The sequence below is a fragment of the Rhinopithecus bieti genome, unplaced genomic scaffold (genome assembly GCF_001698545.2).
Source record: "Rhinopithecus bieti isolate Rb0 unplaced genomic scaffold, ASM169854v2 scaffold_21419, whole genome shotgun sequence".
NCBI classification, from domain to species: Eukaryota; Metazoa; Chordata; class Mammalia; order Primates; family Cercopithecidae; genus Rhinopithecus; species Rhinopithecus bieti.
The window spans coordinates 212,808-232,078 of NW_016810280.1; the positions used below are offsets into that span (position 1 = coordinate 212,808).

The following is a 19,271-nucleotide window of genomic DNA, read 5'->3' on the forward strand; positions in this document are numbered from 1 at the left end:
AATGTTTTGGCAAGCCATCAATGTTTTCAAATGAGGTAGCTTACATTTGTTGGCTACTGTTCTCCTCTTGTTAACTTGCCATCATTGATCATACCTTCTTCCCAACCCCATCTATCATGTTGTTATACTGCACCCCATCCTTACTCACTGTAATTGTCCTAGTCCAGGTTTTTTGTGTTGAACAAGGTGTTTTTTTTTTTTTTTTTTCTTTTAACAGTTGTTTGTGTTTCCATTGGTATAACTCTCATATAGGTTTGTAGGTGGATCACTGAGTGAGTAGTTTTAAGGCTGGAGGCCTTTTATGTATGTATATGTTTTTAATTAAATGAAACAGAAGGAAAGGTTATCTGCTGAAGGCAAGGGATTCCAGTGTAAAATGAACAGGATATAGAAAGTGGTGAAGGTCAATAAGATGAGTATGACATTCATTTCTTGGTTAAGAAGCTTTTATCTAAGTTTTTTTTAAATGAAAATTTAAGTAAAATAACTTATAGTCTTGATGTTTTTCATAAGAACAAAAGAGAACTTAGTTGTATTAGGTTGATGCAAAAGTAATTGCGGTTTTAGCCATTAAAAGGAATGGGAAAAACTGTAGTTACTTTTGCACCAACCTAGTATTACCTGAAAATGTATTATTTTTGTTTGACTTTATATTAGTGGAAGATAAAGAAGAGAAATCTGAGTTTAGAAGACTGTATTTCAGTCTTGGTTCTGCCAGAGCTTTTGGTTAGTTATTTAACTTAATAGTCTTTTAAGCTTAATTAAAATAGGGATAATAATATGTACCTTGCCTATTTTTTCAGTACCATATTGTTTTTATGAAGATAATTGAGATGATTGGCTACAATAATGTTTTAAAAACCACAAGCATTGTTCATGAGATATAGAGATGCAAAAGTAGTGAATTCATAGATTTAAATTATTTTGGAAGTGCCCTTTTTATGCCTATTTACTTCACATTAAAGGGAATAATGTGTGAGAAGTATGGTATTAATTTTGGAGAAGATATGTGTGTGCTTTTCTTTTAAAATAGTAACCAGTTCTAAATATTTTATTTTACTTGGTTTGTCCCTGTGAATTAACTTGCTTAAGTATTGTTAGAAAAGGACAAGGAGGAAATATTAGTTATGCAAATTAGGTCACATCTGTAGTCAACGTCTATATTTGATAGAGCTTTATTGTAACAGTAGCTGCTCTATGTAACCTAAAGCAGATGACATTTTTGCTCTTTTGAAGGCACTAAAATGAAACTTTATTTAAGATAAATTATGTTTAACTTTTTTTTCTGTTTGGCAGGCAACCAGATAAACTGGTGGTAGTTTGGACCAGAAGAAGCCGAAGGAAGTCTTCTAAGGTTAGTGTGTTTTCTAAATTTCTTACCTAAATGTTGAATACAAATTAGCAAACTGCTCTGGTTCCAGTGTAGAATATTTTTAAATGTTACTTGATTTTTTTTTTCTTGATTGTCTACTGAAAATGGATTGATCAGATGCTATAATCTTTTAACTGCTTGTTCTTAAAATGGGAGCCAGATACCTGAGTTTTGATCTTGAATTTGGTAATTGCTATGGTTTGAAAAAAATTAGGTATTGCCAGTGTAATAGAATAGGTTGGTGCAAAAGTAATTGCGGTTTTGCCTTAATAGCAAAAACTGCGGTTACTTTTGCACCAACCTAATATAAGGCGGTGGGGGGTCCTTTAAGAAGTGATTAGGGTAAGGACTTCTCCCTTGTGAGTTGAATTAGGCATCCTTATAAAAGGGCTTGATAGAGGGAGTTTGTTTCCTTTTTTCTTTTCTGCCTTCTGCCACATGAGGATGCAATAAGAAGGCCCTCACCAGATGCCGATGCCTTGATCTTGAACTTCTAGCTCTTAGAGCTGTGAGAAAATAGATTTCTGCTCGTTATTTGTTACTCAGTCTGTGGCATGTTGTTACAGCAACCCAAATGGACTAGGATAGGAGCCTTGAATAACATAATAGTTAAGTAACTTCTCTGTACTACAGTGTTAAGAATTAATGATTAAACAGGTGCCACTTACACAATTGTACCTGAGATTAATTTATTTAGATTACAAGATGACAAAGTTAGGGCACACTTAAGGAGTTACGAGTTATCTGAGTCTGTTGTTGGGTTGCAGAAGAGGAGTTGGGTTTTTCAAAGATTTAAATTTCTTTTAGTACTGATAATTTTGTTTGTGGGGAGTGGAACAAAATTTTATAAAATTCAATAACAGTTCTACAGATATTTTAAAAATTCTATCCTGGTCATATTCTATCCTTATGCCTATAATCCTGGCACTTTGGGGAGGCCAAGGCAGGAGGATCACTTGAGGCTAGGAATTTAAGATCAGCCTGGGAAACATAGTGAGACCCCATCTCTACAAAAACAAAAACAAAAACAAAAGCAAAAACAAAAGCAAATTAGCCAAGTGTGTTGATATACCTGTAGTCCCAGCTACTCAAGAGGTTGAGGTGGGAGGATCACTTGAGCCCAGGAGTTTGAGGCTTTTTTGAGCTAGGATTGTGCCACTGCACTCCAGCCTGGGTGACAGAGTGAGACTGTCTCTAAAAACAAAATTCTGTTCTATAAATAAATGTGACTATATTTTTTATTGGTATACAATGACCAAAGAATGTTTATTGAATGTTGGTTTTTCTACAGGTAGACCTGTATAAAGAAAACTTTATTAGTTTTAATTGAAATTCTATGATTTTCTGGATTTAAAATTTTTTATTTAGGGCATTTTTTTAAGTCTTTTATTTTTATTGAGCTAAAACTTACATGTGTGTAATACACAGAGCTTAAGTTTATAATTCAGTAAGCTTTGATCAATGTGTATACTTATATAGTTACCACTTCTGTAAAGATACAGAGTGTTTCCATCACTTTTTTCTTTTGTTCCTCTTCTAGGCAGTTTCCAACTCTCAGAGGTGAACACTGTTTTGATTTTCTGTCACCATAGACTAGTGTTGCTTGTTCTTGAGTTTCATGTAAAATAGTACAGTAGTATAGTCAGGCTTGTTTCACCTGTCATAACGTTTTTGAGATTTATTCGTGCTGTTTTGGTAGTTTATTTGTTTATTGCTAAGTAGTATTCCACCATATAAATATACTACAATTTAATTATCTCTTCCTGTGTTGATGAACATTTTTTTTTCCAGTTTTTTACTCTTGTGAATAAAGCTGCTATAGACATTATTGTACAAGTGTCTTTGGGGAAAAATTTTTTTTATCTTGAGCATATCCCAAGGAAAGGCATAACCAGGTAATAGGGTAGGTTCATTTTAACTTGTAAGAAATCGCCAAGCACTCTCACCAGCAATATTGAAGAGTTTCAGTTGCCTCACATCCTGAGCAGCAACATCTTTAAAGCATACGTTTATAGTTTGGGAGCATTGTAATTTGAATGCTTTCTTACCATTAACATATGAGAAAGGGTTCTAAAAAGAAACATAACATTTGTTCGTCAATATAAGCTTTTGTGGAAAGGACCAATATAAATTTATCCACTAAGTATAACAGGTGAATATGACTAGACCTATACATTTTAGAAATAGCCTCTAAATGTTTTTAGTTATCAACAAATAACAATTTATCTCTTTTAATAATTAGCTTGAACGCCACATTCAGGGTTTGAAAAAAAATTAGATGGCAATTATTTTCTAAGAGAAAATGAGAAACATAAGGAAATACATTAGATTATAGGTCAATTAAGAATATCCTGGCTGGGTGCGGTGGTTCACACTTGTAACCCTAGCACTTTGGAAGACTGAGGCAGTTGGATCACTGGAGTCCAGCAGTTCGAGACCAGCCTGGTGACATGGCAAAACCCCATCTCTACAAAAAAAAAAAGAAAAGAAAAGAAAACCTATATTTGATATTTGATATTCTTTTTTATTTCATTGCATTTACATTGAAAAGATTGAAAAGTCAGTCAAATAACTTCTGTTAGGTTCAGATTCTTTTTCATATTATATCAAACATTGTTTGAATCCAAAATGCAAACATATGAGGCTACAGGTTTGTTTTCTTAGAATATAATATTTTCTGGAAGAAATTACTTATTGTTGAATGAATTTTCCATGTGTCATGCTCTTAATATTTTAAAATCTTTACTGGATGTGTTAGAATCATTGTGATTTCTCTTAAAACAAATGTACTTCTTGTGAAAAGTTACTATGATGCAGTATGTTCATGTATTTATGAAAATGCCGTTTTAGGCTGGGCGCAGTGGCTCATGCCTGTAATCCCAGCACTTTGGGAGGCCGAGGCAGGTGGATCACCTGAGGTCAGGAGTTCGAGACCAGCCTGACCAACATGGTGAAACCCCATCTCTACTAAAAATACAAAATTAGCTGGATGTGGTGGCACATGCTTGTAATCCCAGCTACACGGGTGCTGAGGCAGGCGAATAGCTTGAACCCGAGCGGTGGAGGTTGCAATAAGCTGAGATCATGCCATTGTACTCCAGCCTGGGCAGCAAAATCGGAACTCCATCTCAAAAAAAAAAAAAAGAAAGAAAGAAAATGCCGTTTTATAAATTGTACATAATAAGCTAAATAGGGAAATAAAAATAAGTTCCAGAAACTATGAAGGAAATGATTATATTATTTTAAAAGTTAAGCAACTTAAAAAAAAATCTTGAGAGTGAGATCCATGACCTTTTAGAAGTATTGAAAACCGTTTGTTTCCAGCTACTAAGTTAGCTATCAGTTACATTAAATCTAAAGACTAGAACCATTTTTTATTCTGAAAGACCTTTCTGTTTTCTGATGCTTTTCCTTTAAAGTATACATTACTTGCTGCTAAGTACCGTTGAACTCATGTAGGAGGAACAAATCTCTGCAACTATTGGTCAGAGAAGAGAGAGAGATATATATATACATATTTATTTTATTTTATTTTCTTTTACCATGGAAGGGGATTTTATTTGTTTTTTTGTTTGNAAAGGTCTTCTCTGCATTGATTATTCTAGTTATCCATTCATCTATTCTTTTAAAAAGTTTTTAGTTTCTTTGCGCTGGTTACGTAGTTCCTACTTTAGCTCTGAGAAGTTTGATTGACTGAAGCCTTCTTTTCTCCATTCGTCAACGTCATTCTCTGTCCAGCTTTGTTCCGTTGCTGGCGATGATCTGCGTTCCTTTGGAGGGGGAGATGCGCTCTGAGTTTTTGAATTTCCAGCTTTTCTGCACTGCTTTTTCCCCATCTTTGTGGTTTTATGTGCCTTTGGTCTTTGATGATGGTGACGTACTGATGGGGTTTTGGTGTGGGTGTCCTTTCTGTTTGTTAGTTTTCCTTCTAACAGTCAGGACCCTCAGCTGCCGGTCTGTTAGAGTTTGCTTGAGGTCCACTCCAGACCCTGTTTGCCTGGGTGTCAGCAGCGGAGGCTGCAGAAGATAGAATATTGCTGCACAGCGAGTGTTGCTGTCTGATTCTTGCTCTGGAAGCTTCGTCTCAGGGTGTACCCAGCCGTGTGAGGTGTGATTGTCAATCTGCACCTAGTGGGGGATGTCTCCCAGTTAGGCTACTCGGGGTCAGGGACCCACTTGAGCAGGCAGTCTGTCCGTTCTCAGATCTCAGCCTCCATGCTGGGAGAACCACTGCTCTCTTCAAAGCTGTCAGACAGGGACTTTTACATCTGCAGAGGTTTCTGCTGTTTTTTGTTTAGCTATGCCCTGTCCCCACAGGTGGAGTCTACAGAGGCAGACAGGCCTCCTTGAGCTGCGGTGGGCTCCACCCAATTCGAGCTTCCTGGCGCCTTTGGTCATTTACTTAAGCCTCAGCAATGGTGTGCACCCCTCCCCCAGCCTTGCTGCTGCCTTGCAGTTAGATCTGAGACTGCTGTGCTAGCAATGAGGGAGGCTCCGTGGGCATGGGACCCTCTGGACCAGGTGTGGGATATAATCTCCTGGTGTGCCATTTGCTAAGACCCTTGGTAAAGCACAGTATTAGGGTGGGAGTTACCCGATTTTCCAGGTGTTGTGTGTCTCAATTTCCCTTGGCTAGGAAAAGGAATTCCCTTCCCCCTTGCGCTTCCCAGGTGAGGTGATGCCTTGCCCTGCTTTAGCTCTTGCTGGTTGGGCTGCACCCACGGACCAGCATCAACTATCCAACACGCCCCAGTGAGATGAACCGGGTACCTCAGTTGAAAATGCAGATATCACCCATCTTCTTTGTCGCTAACACTGGGAGCTGGAGGCTGGAGCTGTTCCTATTCAGCCATCTTGGGCGCCACCTCAAGATATATATTTTTTAAGACAGGATCTTACTTGTTGCCCAGGCTAGAGTGCAGTGGTATGATCACAGCACTGCAGCCTCGACCTCTCTGGACTCAGGTGATCCCCTGACCTCAGCCTCCCAAGCAACTGGCTAATTTTTTGTTTTTTTTGTAGAGACGAGATTTCACCATGTTGCACAGGCTAGCAGAATATATTCTAGTTTTTACTTTGTACTATGTTTTAGAAAGAGTTTGAAGTACACGATAATCATTCCTTCCTTCCCTCCCTTCCTTCCTTCCTTCCTTCCTTCCTTCCTTCCTTCCTTCCTTCCTTCCTTCCTTCCCTTTCCTTTCCCTTTCTTTTCTTTCTTTTCTTTCCCTTCCTTCCCTTTCTTCTTTCCTCCCTCCCTCCCTCCCTGCCTCTCTCCCTCCCTCCCTCCCTGCCTCTCTCCCTCCCTCCCTCTCTTCCTTCCTTCCTTCCCTTCCTCTTTCTTTCTTTTCTTTCAGCAGAGTCTTTCTCTGTCGCCCAGGCTGGAGTGCAGTGGGGTGATCTTGGCACACTGCAACCTCCGCCTCCTGGGTTCATGCCATTCTCCTGCCTCAGACTCCCGAGTAGCAGGGATTACAGACATGCGCCACAATTCCCAGCAAATTTTTGTGTTTTTAATAGAGACAGGGTTTCACCATGTTGGTCAGGCTGGTCTCGAACTCCTGACCTCAAGTGATTCACCTGCCTCAGCTTCCCAAAGTGCTGGAGTTACAGACATGAGCCACCATACCCAGCTACAATAATCATTTCTTTTTGGCATCTGTGTAGCTTACTATTTTTCTTTTCCTGATTCTCAGTATTCTCAGTATCTATTTTATTTTAAGTAGTGGATTAAAATTTGGAACTGACACCCAGATAAGTCAGTTCATTACCTGATTAGACAATAAAATAATAAGGCACATTACCTTATTTAATTTAAAATTTATTTCTCAGTTTATTACTCTCTCTTTTTTGAGTACATGTCTGAATTTGGAGCTAAATATACAAGAGCTCATTATATAATCTTTGTTTTGTTTTTGAGACAGTCTTACTTTGTTACCCAGGCTGGAGTGCGGTGGTGTGATCTCAGTTCTCTGTAACCTCCACCTTTCAGGTTCAAGCAATTGTCATGCCTCAGCCTCCTGAGTAGCTGGGTTTACAGTCATGCATCACCACACCTAGCTAAGTTTTGTATTTTTAGTAGAGATAGTGTCTCACCATGTTGGTCAGGCTGGTGTCAAACTCCCGACCTCAGGTGAGCCGCCTGCCTCAGCCTCCCAAAGTGTGGGATTACAGGCATGATCCACCGCTTCTGATCCTGGAATACGTTTTGATTGAGAGAATAATTACCATCACAATATGTGGCTTCCCTTCCTCTTCTCTTTAAGTCATGGCTTTTATAACAAAGATTTTGTCAGGCTGCAGTTGATTTGTATATGCTTAAATAAATTATGTTTCAGTACAATATGTGACAGTGTTGGAATCAGGGCAATTATGATAGACCAGAAAAATTATGGCAGAATAGTTCTGTTGCTCTAAATTCTGTTATCTTACTAGAAATTTAGGCTCACAGAGAGGTTGGAGAATTCCAAAGGGAAACTATAACTTTAAAATCCTTACCATTTTTTTTTCATGGCATTACCCCCTTTACTTCCTTGCTCTGTGGTTGTGCTACAGCCTTTACAATGTGCTACCATTTCAAGAAGGAGAGTACAGCTAGCTGCAGAGCTTTGTCTAATGACAGTGATGTTGACAACTCTAAGATGACTTTATATGTGACATCTTATGTGGATATATGCAGTTTTAAAAATTATAAATTTTCACTGAAATACTTCAATTTTACAGGAATCAGAAATAATTAATGATTGCTAACTCTGTACTTAGTTCTGTACTAGGTACACGTTTTTTAGGGAAAATATGACATGAAATAATTAGCAAATGAGACATTTTATAGAGTCACCCAAAATTGAGAAGTGTTGCCTTTTCCAAGTCTGTTTTTGGCACATGTTAAAGGATCTTTGATGTGACTTGAAATGTGAGAAAAATTGTAGAAGGGAACCAGGATAATGTATCCTAATTTCTTCTGCCATTAGCTGTACTGGGATATTGACAAATGATTAAATAATCTGCCTTTCCTAACTATACTGAAGAGCCAGATGGCTGTATGTGTGTTGCTGTGCCTACTTGTTTTATAGGGAAATCCTTTCTATTACTCAAAATGAAAACTGCTCAGGGTTCTCTTAGTGCTGATGTTTGCCAATATGGTGTGCTTTTTCTTTTTTTTTTGAGATGGAGTCTTGCTCTGTCATCTAGGCTGGAGTGCAGTGGCGTGATCTTGGCTCACTACAGCCTCTACCTCCCTGGTTCAAGCGATTCTCCTGCCTCAGCCTCCCAAGTAGCTGGGATTATAGATGCCCACCACCATGCCCGGCTAATTTCTGTATTTTTAGTAGAGACAGGGTTTCACCATGTTGGCCAGACTGGTCTCAAACTCCTGACCTCAAGTGATCCACCTGCCTCACCCTCTCAAAGTGCTGGAATTACAGGTGTGAGTCACCATGGCCGGCCAGTGGTGTGCTTTTTTCTCTGTCAGCCTCTTAAAAGCCTAAATTAGTGTCTCTGTGGGTTAGTACAATTAGATGTTTATTACCATAACTGTTTCTAGTTACCTGTATTAGACTTGTCATTCTTTTTCTAGCTTCAGATTACCACTGTTTGAGGTAAAAGTTGTAGTGAATTCTTAGAAAACAGTAACACTATTTTTTTGGTCACATTTTCCACTTTGAATGTCCTTGGTTTCTTCTCTGGTAAAAAAAAAAAAACAACTTACTGATCCTCTGCTTTCTAGTAGTACAGTTGTCCCTACATATATACAGGGGATTGGTTCCAGGACCCCTGTGTATAGTGAAATCTGCACATAAAGTCCTGACGTTGGCCCTGTGGAACTTGCATATATGAAAAGTCAGCCCTCCACATGCAGGTTTTACATCTTGCACACACAATTTTTGGTCTGCATTTGGTTGAAAAAAATCTGTATGTAAGTAGAACTGTGCAGTTCAAACCTGTGTTGTTCGAGGTCAACTTTATATAATAATTAGCTAAACGATAGAAAGCTGGCCCTGACTGTACTCATTGTCAGCTATTTAGCTAGACTAATTGATACTATTATAGTGTCTTAACTCAGCCAGGTTGTACAGCCCCAGAAAGAATATCAAAAAGCCAGAACTTGGTTAGACCTTTTTGCTGGGAGAGAGTTCCTGGATAGAATGGTAAGAAAGTGGCAGTGTACTAGCAACTTAGGAACTAGCATACTTATGTCTCCTTTTATTAATCATAATAAAAAGATTTTAGTTTGTTAAGCAGATTGTATTTTTGTTTGTTCAGCAGTCTAATTACTATTCCCTGATCCAGGACTGAGGATTTAGAGGACCAACCTTTAGGATACCTGAGGAAATTATCTGAAACTATCATCTCCTAACTCTGCCCAGTTGTTGGAAGGTCTTCATATTCCCTGCTTTTCCCACTTTCGATCACTGTGTCATACACAGAAATATTAAGTCCTAAGGGATAGAAGACTATTTTCTTGACTACCATGCGAATCAGGGATAGAGCAGTGCATGGTATGGGTTAGGTGAGTCCCGAAGTCTGGCCTCTCCTCCTGGTTACTAGTATGAGTTCATGCAAACCATTTACTCCTTGCTTGCTTCAATTTCCTTATCCAGATCTGAATTAAATCTAAGGGTATCTTCAGGTCTAAAATCTCTGATGGGTATTTTCATTGAGAATTCAATAAATAGCCTTGTCTGCTGGGGATGATTAAAAGATTCAGTGGTTACACTCTTTTCTTACATTTTACTGCATGGGAAAACTATGAAAATTTAATTATGGCAAGCTTGAAGAGACCAGAAAAATAGCTTGATTAACCATAAGAATTAAGGTTGTTATAAGTTTTCAGAATTAAGTAAGTAGAGTGGAGTTTTGATTGATTATCTAGGGTGCACAGAAATTTACTTTTCAAGATGGAGATTGTTTAATTTGTGGAGTTTCTGTTTTAGGGCTGTCAACAGGCATGGAAATAGGCAGGGGACTAGAGAAATCTTTGGAGAGATGTTTTTTAATCAAGAAAACTCTGTTCTGTACCTTTCACTATGGTATGCTAAGTCTCGTGATGAGCCTCTGTTTCCATCTCTATACCTGAAGTTTTATCATAGGGTGGCAATAGAAAGAGAATAGAGGGAGAATTATTGGCAATTCATAAGTTGGATTTGGTGTACACTGTTAAACCTGTATCTTCTGCTCGCATTTTAACTAGTAAGATGTGATAAGATTTGCGTGGACCTAAGTTTACTTAATCTTGATCCCTTCTCGGTTCCTTGGCCCAGGTTCAAATCAAATTCTGCTACTTCCTTTCTGTGTGATCTTGAGCAAGTTTGTCCCTCAGTTTTTCAGTCTGTTAAATCTGCTGCCTGACTTGCATCTGCACTCATATACTGTAACTTCTTTTTCTGTTATTGTGGAAGAATGGTCTATGCTGCCAGGAACGATCAATCTGTCTCATTGTATACTATTAAGGACATTAGCAATTCTCCCTTTGTCTTCTGCATCATTAAATTTTCCCTCTCAACTGAATATTTCTCATCAGCATAAAATATTTTTCTCTTCTTAAAATTCTCTTCTGCCACTATTTTCTCCACTAGCACCAACTTGTTTCTTTTCCTTTCAGCAAAACACCCCAGAGGAGTTGAATATATTTGCTCTCTTCAATTTCTTTCTTCCCATTCTTTCTTAAATTCATTGCAATCAGGTCTTTGTTCTCATCACTTTACTGAAACTGCTCTTGTAAAGTTATTAATGCCTTCTCGAGCTTGTACTTCTGGGCTCAAGCTATCCTCCCACCTCAGCCTCCCAAGTAGCTGGGATTCCAGGCATCAGCCACTGTACCTGACCTTATTAATGGCTTCTGCTTTGTTAAACCCAGTGACCATTTTTCAGGCCTCATCCTATTTGACTTGTCATCAACATTTGGCACAGGTGATTGTTCTCTTCTCCTTGAAACACTCTTACCACTAGACTTTCAGGATACCACACTTTTGCTTCAACTGATGGGCCTCTGCTGCCTTCTTCATTTTCTTGACCTGTTTAATGTTTTTCTCCGAGACTTAGTCTTTGGACCTTTATATTTATCTGTACTCACTCCGTTGGTATTATCTATATTCCGAAACTTTAAATATTACCTGTATGCTGACAGTTCCCAAATTTGCAGCTCCAGACATGTAATCCAGCTGCTTATTTGTACATTCACCCTTGAATAGCTAAGAGGCAACTCATATTTAATGTGTGTGAAACAGAGCTTCTGAACTTATTTCCCAAATCTGTCCTTTCTATAGTCTTGCCTACTATCCGTTAATAGCAATTCCTTTCTTCTAAAAGGTAGACGTCTTAGAATCAGCCTTGGCTACTTTGTCTCTTATAATCAGGCAGCACATCTTGTGGACTCTACCTGGAAAATACAAAAAGAGACCCAAATCTGGCCACTTTGTACCACTTTTCTACCACCCCAAGCCAAGTAACCATCACATCTCCCTTGGATTACTGCAGTAGATTTTTAATTGATCTCCCTGTTTCTCTCTTATATTTGGAACCTGTTCTCAAAACATTAACCAATATGAGCCTATTGAAACATAACTTAGATTGTCACTCCTCTGCTTAAAACCCTCCAGTGGCTTCCCATTTCACTCAAAATTCAAGCCAATGTCTTTGCAATGACATACCAGGGCCTGACATGATTGGACTCTCCTTTATTTCTCTGGCCTTGTGTCTTACTGCTCTCCTCTTGACCACCTTGTTCTAGCCACATTGCCCTCTTTGTTATATAAGTGCCTCAGCACCTTTCCAGTTGCTATTTTTTCTCCCTAGAAACTTCTTTTCGTGCATTTACATGTCTGATTCCTTTATCTTTTTTTGGCCTTCTCTCAAGTGTCATCTTCTCAATGAAGTCTCCTCTAAGCACCCTATTCAAAAATATTCTCTTTTCTTACCCCCAATTCTTCTTCCCTACTTTTTTTTCCACTATAGCACTTACCTCTACCTAACATTTTATATATTTTGCTTAATTGTTTTGTTTGTGTTCTCTTCCTACTGTACTGTAAACTCCCCCAAGGCAGATTGGTTTTCACTCCTCCAGGGCCTAGAACAGTGCTTGGCAAATAGTATTAATTGAGCAAATGAGTGAATGAATGAATGAATAATAGAAGAACATCATAAGGTTCTTATGTAGATTAAATGAGTTTAACATAAGTAAATTCTTAAGACATGGACCGGCACATAGAAAGTACTCTGTATAAGTGTTAGCTTTTATTATAATTTTCATAGCATGTCCATGGACAGTCCTGTAGCCAATAGAGGTGAAGACTTAGTTGAGTTGAGAGGTCTTGGCATGCCATCTTCCATTAGTTCAACTTTGACTGGAGATGCCATAAAGGAAGAACTATGGTGGTTACCCCCAAATTTTGGGGTGTGGAGGTTCCTTAGGGAACCTTGATAATCAAGATTTACGAGGAAAAAAATATCTATAATTATCAGTACTAGGAATGTTACCTGGAGAAACTGATGCTGTTCTTTACCTGCCCCAAATAAACATTACAGTTTAGTGGGAAATGAACTTAAATGCAAAGTTATACAATTCGTTTTTTCTTTTAAAATATGAATTTATCTTAAAGTTCCTAGTCCACAAAAATAATTTTTAAAATATCTCTTCTAATAAAATACTTTAAACAGACAGTAGCTTTTGAAAACATGAGACATCATGTTTTCATCATTTTTGCATGTTCTTCTATGTGTATGAGGGGGTGAAGATTTGTTTGCAGATAGTAATCTGTAGCTGTCATGTGATATAACTATCTTGGCCCAAGCTTAATGCTTGAAAAGTTTTATTTGTTTAATCATTTTTGTTTCAGGGATACTACATAGGGTCAATATACCGTTGTAAATTACTAACATTACATTTCCTATACTTCATATTGAAAGTATCATTTTATTCTGGTAAATTACTAACATTGCATTTCCTATACTTCATATTGAAGGTATCATTTTTATTCTGGTAGGCACATAGCTGGCAACCTGGAATAAAAAATCCGTATCGTGGTGTTGTTGTGTGGCCTGTTCCTGAAAACATTGAAATCACTGTAACACTTTTTAAGGTAAGTTCCATTTTTATAGGCTATAGAATTTATTGTATGACCAGGGTTCCAAATGATAGAATATTTCAGTGTTCATTGTTCTATGCATTTGTGTCCAGTCTGGTACCTACTGTGCATTATTTTTAGGGACATAGCAATTGATAACAATGCAAAGGAATCACAGTATTTCATGGTCTATAAAGTCAGAATAATTTGGGGATCTTTTCGAACTTGTTACAATTCAGATCAGCTGCGATAGTTCTTTTACCGCTTCCTACATTCTACCCACAGGAGACTATAAAATGCCTTCACTGTGGAAAGCTGAGGAGTGTGGAATTCTGAGTCTTGACCTTCATTTTGTTAGCCTTGTTTGATAAAAAGATGCTTTAAAATTAGTATATGATAAATATCTTATTAATGTTAATATAACAAGATATGTTTTAAATTGATAGTTGATAAATATTTTATTGATATTAATATTTATAAGTGTTGCTGCTTAAAGGCAAAATGCTGGTTGTAAATTCAAAGTGCAGATCTAAAAGCATAGTTGTTCATATACCCCCTTGTCTATTTCATATGTATTTTCTCTTGAAAGTCTTCCATATGTCTTGAAACATTATAAAGTAGCCCCTACATATGGTAATTAAGCACCAGAATATTTACTTTCCTAACCAACTCCTTTCCTGCATCAAAAAAAGTTGGGGACAGGTATGTCTCAGTATGTCCCAGTTTTAGCCTTTTGGAAGGTGGTGGAGTTAGAAAATTAATGTTTTATTTCTTCTTTGAGTCACGTAAATTGTGTTGAGGCTACTTTTATCGTCGTATATAGCAGGGGAGAAGTCATCTCATTAAGCATAATTTAGTAACAGAAATTTGTGAAAATCCGCTGAATATTTTAGGACATGAAATTAAAGTAGAGCAAAATGATATGGCTTAGCATATGACATCATTGTGTAAACAGTGCTTTTGATTTTGTGAAACAATATATTAATTTATTTATTCAGAAAGTACTGCAGAGTTCAAAAGAACAAAACAATATGATGAATATTAATGTACTAGCCCATGAATGGAATACTAATTTTAAATGTTCTGTATTGTATATATATTTATTAATGACTCTTAGCACATTATGTATATTTTGTAGTTTTGATATTACTGTTACTGATATTATAGCCTTATTTGATTATGCTTGTCAGATGTATACCATTTTTTTTTTTTTTTTTTCCACAATCACATCCTTTATTACTTTTCTTATTTTCAAGTAGATTAAGTGTCCATATTTTTCTTAAACCACATTCAGGAATCTGTCTTTAAGTATTTGGGATGTTGCCTCTCCCTTCATCTGTACATGAAACCCAGCAGAATTTAACAGTTGGCACTTATCATGCCCTAGTCAAACCTCTCCACATGTTCTTTCAAAGCATGATCAAATTTGGGATTCTCAACATTTCTGCGTTAAATAAAAGGTGTGAAATTAGTAGGATTAATGAAGACCTGTTTTTTTTCCTTGCCCAAGACGGCCATTTTGGATTGGGTTTAGAAAGATGGGAAGTTTTAGAAGATGTTTTCTTTGGCCGAGTCTTCTTAACAGTAGAGATAATAGAAGAGAGAGTGGAGGACCACGAAGAGCTGGCTGTTTGACTGCAGGGCAACCAACCAACCGCCTTGGGGTGGTGGTAATTTGCTGGATTTTGGGGGTAGTCGAAGTATTTCTGGGAGGAGGTAGCTTGAAAGTTGGTGTTAGAAGTCACTCCAGCGGAATAAATCTGCGTGGGTAGGAGCAATGCCAGCAGCAGCAGCCCCAGCCCAAGCCTGGCCACCATTGCTCTGCCCATGTCCCCTCCGTCGGTGCGCTGCGCGTCTCGCTGGATGCTGGGTGCCTGAAGAACCTGTGGCTCCGGGCGGGCGCAGGCAAGGTCAGATGTATACCATTCTTGATTTATTCAGGGAGAAATAGGAATGAGACAGTAACTGCTATTCTTTTTTTTAAGGATAGTTAGAACCACTCTATTGCCCTTTTAACCAGCTGTCCAAAGAGACAGTTATCAAGCCCCTCCTATCCATTTTTGTCCTACTGGAATGGTAATGGTAGTTAAGAGCAATATCTTTGGTGTCAGAAGAATCTTTATATGCATTATTAGTTCATTTAACTTTCACAGCAACTCTAAGGTATTATAATGATTCTCACTTTACTGATAAGGAAACTGAGACTAGAGAGGAATGTAACTTGTCCACATAGACTGTGATTTAGCTCTGTTCATTCCTCTACACTGTACTGCCTACTCTGTAATAAAAAGAGTTGTGAATATTGATCACAACAGTAGGATCTCTGACATACTTGAGGAAGACTTTTTTTTTTTTTTTTTTGAGACGGAGTCTCGCTCTGTCGCCCAGGCTGGCGCTATCTTGGCTTGCTGCAAGCTCCGCCTCCTGGGTTCATGCCATTCTCCTGCCTCAGCCTCCCGAGTAGCTGGGACTACAGGCGCCTGCCACCACACCCAGCTAATTTTTTGTATTTTTTAGTATAGACGGGGTTTCACTGTGTTAGCCAGGATGGTCTCGATCTCCTGACCTTGTGATCCACCCGCCTCAGCCTCCCAAAGTGCTGAGATTACAGGCATGAGCCACCGCGCCTGGCCAAGGAAGACTTTTAAGTAATTTCTTACTTTGTTTTAGTCTGTATTGGCAAAGCAAATGAATGGACATGGTTATACAACTTTTTAATAAAATGGTGATAGAGAATGAGGGACTAGAATAGAGCTGAAAAATAGCCTCCGCCTTGTGTTCTGGGAAAGAATATGCATTGACAGTGATTCTGAGTTGAAAGTGGCTGTTGAAATGTGTTGCTTGGAGGATCAGGAGGTAAGTGAGGTTTTCAAGTACTGATGAGAGTGTTCAGCATATCCTTATCACTGAATTTTTAGATTTGGAGGGTTAGTATGTAGGAAAAAACCCAAACACCCCTCCCTGTCCGTCTGCTGTATTACACGTTTCTACACAATTGTGCTATTGATGCAACCTTGTGACCATTTTCAATATTTAAAAGAGTATTTTGAGCAGATACTTTCATCTTCCTGACTCCTTCCATCCTCCCAGAATTCTTACAGATAAGCAGAAAAGTAAAACAACAAAATGGAGTAACTTTTCATTTGTTCATGGTAATTTTGGATTTTGTTTTGAACAACACTTAAAATATTCAAGTGAAAACTTCACATTTTCTCTCTTTTAAAACTTGTATTAAATCTCGTAATTCACTTAATCTTGAAATTTGCAGATAGGAAAGGACTGCTCTGCACCCTTTTTGTCCTTAGTGAGTAGCATACACAGAGGTATGCTCATAGAGGAGGTGCATTTTAAGATAGTTATCAATATGTTTGATTTTCTGTCATTTAACCAAAATTAATTTCTTTAGCCTCCTTTTGATATTTGAGTTAAATTGAAAATAGCTGTTTCTAGTAAATTTTTTCTTTAAAAGACTTTTAGGATTTTGAGAAGGACAATGGCTCTTCAAGCTATTTTTAATTTTTCTCTTTAGTGCAGTGCTAAGAAAGGAGACAGTAGAGGGAGAGTAGGATGTAAAAAAATGCTTAATTGAATTACGCTAGAAGCAATTCTCATTACAAATGTTTTTGTCTGGTCAGTAATATAGTTAATTATGTAGAGATATCATTTTTAAGTGCCTTGGAAATGAACATCATTGCTGCTTATTTTACATCTTTTACTCACTTGGCCCTATCAGATGTGCTTTTGGTCTCATTAAAATTATTCTTTGCTAAAATTATTTTAGGAATAATACATTATCTATGCTTTAAAAAATATTTCATTGCTTTAAGAGTTAATGTATGTCATACGTAGATGGTGCTGTTAAATATCAATTTATAAGATATATAATATATATGTATTATATATTATATAATCTATATTATATATATTAATTTATAAGATTAATTCATTACTTCATTAATCCAGTATTTTTGAGAACCTTGCTGTGTGCCAGGTACTTTTCTAGATCCTGGGGGCACAGTGCCTACACTGAACCAACAAAGTGGGTAAAAGTCAGACAGACCTGAAACAGCAACATAGCTTAAACACTAGCTGTGCACTGTGGGAAGCTGCATCTCTTAGTTTTCGTTTTTCTGCTCTGTTAAATGGGAATGAAGATAGTACCTACCTCATAGGTTGCTATAATGAGTAAAACACTTAGCACAAGAACTGGGACATGGTGAGTGCTCAGTAAATATATTATTATTTTGATACTAACTGTGCTGGAGCTGTGCTGCATTCCTCAAAATACAAAATGAGACGGGAGGGAGAGGCAGGGAGAATGGTATGATGTCTCCCCTGCATTGCATCACACTGTATTACTTGGTCTCTGTGCCCTAAGTGCATCATGGAAAAGCTCTTTCAACCTTTATTTACAATTCTTTTTCTCCATAAACCCAGTTTATAGGCAGAGCCAGCTGAGGAAACAAACATTAAGTACTGTTTTCTACTTCCCTTTTCCTTCTACCCTTTCCCTGTTCACCACCATCAAAGAAACTTCTTTTGGCAGATTTTTATCCTACCTATGTGAATTTACTCATAAAAATAGTTGCTTCAGTACAGCTCAAACTCAACCAGCTGCCATGCTATTATACTAGAAAATGAGTAAACAGACATGACGAAGTAACTAAGGAGTTTGGAATTTATCTCATAAGTTGTAAGGGTTGTTAAAGAAATCTGAGTTGGTACTGATACGGTCAGAGCTGTGGTTTGGGAAAATTAATCTGTGTACAAGATTTAATGGAGATCAAAGAGACTGAGAGAGTGCTCCAGTCACGTTCATCTTGAAATAGCCTAGGTATGAACTCAACTATGGTAATAGAAATAGAAGATCATTAATAGACCAAAGTGGAATCAATCATAAATGTTTCTCTATGAGACGCATGGGACCTGAGAGACCCAGTGGGGAAATATCAGAGCCCATCTCCCATCCATGTGTGCTCAATCTTAGAGTGCAGTGTTGAGCCAAAAGCATGCTTTATTGAGATACTCTCTCATTTTCTTGATACCTCCATTCCTACCTCACCTCTGATACATGGAGTGAACTTGAGTAAGTTAAATGGGCGTGTAATGTGACCGCACTACTTTTCTCTGTTTCTTATACTTTGTTGCCTTTTGCCTTTACTGACTCCAAAATCTGTGGGAATCCTTTGTAATCCCACCCAGCCCAGATGTTTTCTCTCTCATGAAGTTTCTCTTGTTCATTCTTGTAAGAAGTAGTGTGTCGTTTCTAATCTCTGGTAAAATCATTTATTTCATTCATCATACGTTTATTTGAATTTAGAACTATTGTGTTTGTCTTTGAAGGCAAGGACAACTGTCTTTGAATCCATGTAACATTTCTACAGTCCCTTATATACTAAGTCCCCAATAAATGTTTCTCAAATAAATGCTTGCAAAAGTGTGCTTCAGTTGAAGAACAACAACAACAACAAAAGTTGCATTTGGTTGTAGGATCCATTACCCTTTCTCAGGTTTCTAAGGCATTTCTGAGGTTAATGAGGGAGAGGTAAGAGGAAGGGTATCAGTAGCCCTGCTGATTTGCCATTTTGTCTAGATTATCAAGTCTCTTTTAGTGTTTTGAAATTCCAGCTGTTTATTTAACCTCTGCACTGAAGACAACTTTGCCTCTAATGGTAACTTTTAAGATATATACAGGCATAAAAATGAAGGCAGAGCTTTATATTAGCATTTAATATCTTAATAAACTGCTTCTTAATAGTCCATTTACTGGTTTATGTGTCTCTGATTAGGTAGGTGCAGTGATGAAAGATAATGATATGCATCAACAAAAATAGAGGATT

General features: G+C 37.6%; 1 protein-coding gene across 1 annotated transcript in view; it reads left to right on the plus strand.

Annotated features, from left to right (window-relative positions):
• Positions 1-19,271, plus strand: part of EHBP1 (EH domain binding protein 1) — a 349,810-nt gene that overhangs the window by 43,427 nt on the left and 287,112 nt on the right. Inside the window, 2 exon segments of the mRNA XM_017891714.1 lie at positions 1,297-1,354; positions 13,351-13,446. Coding sequence (XP_017747203.1) covers positions 1,297-1,354; positions 13,351-13,446 — 154 coding nt within the window.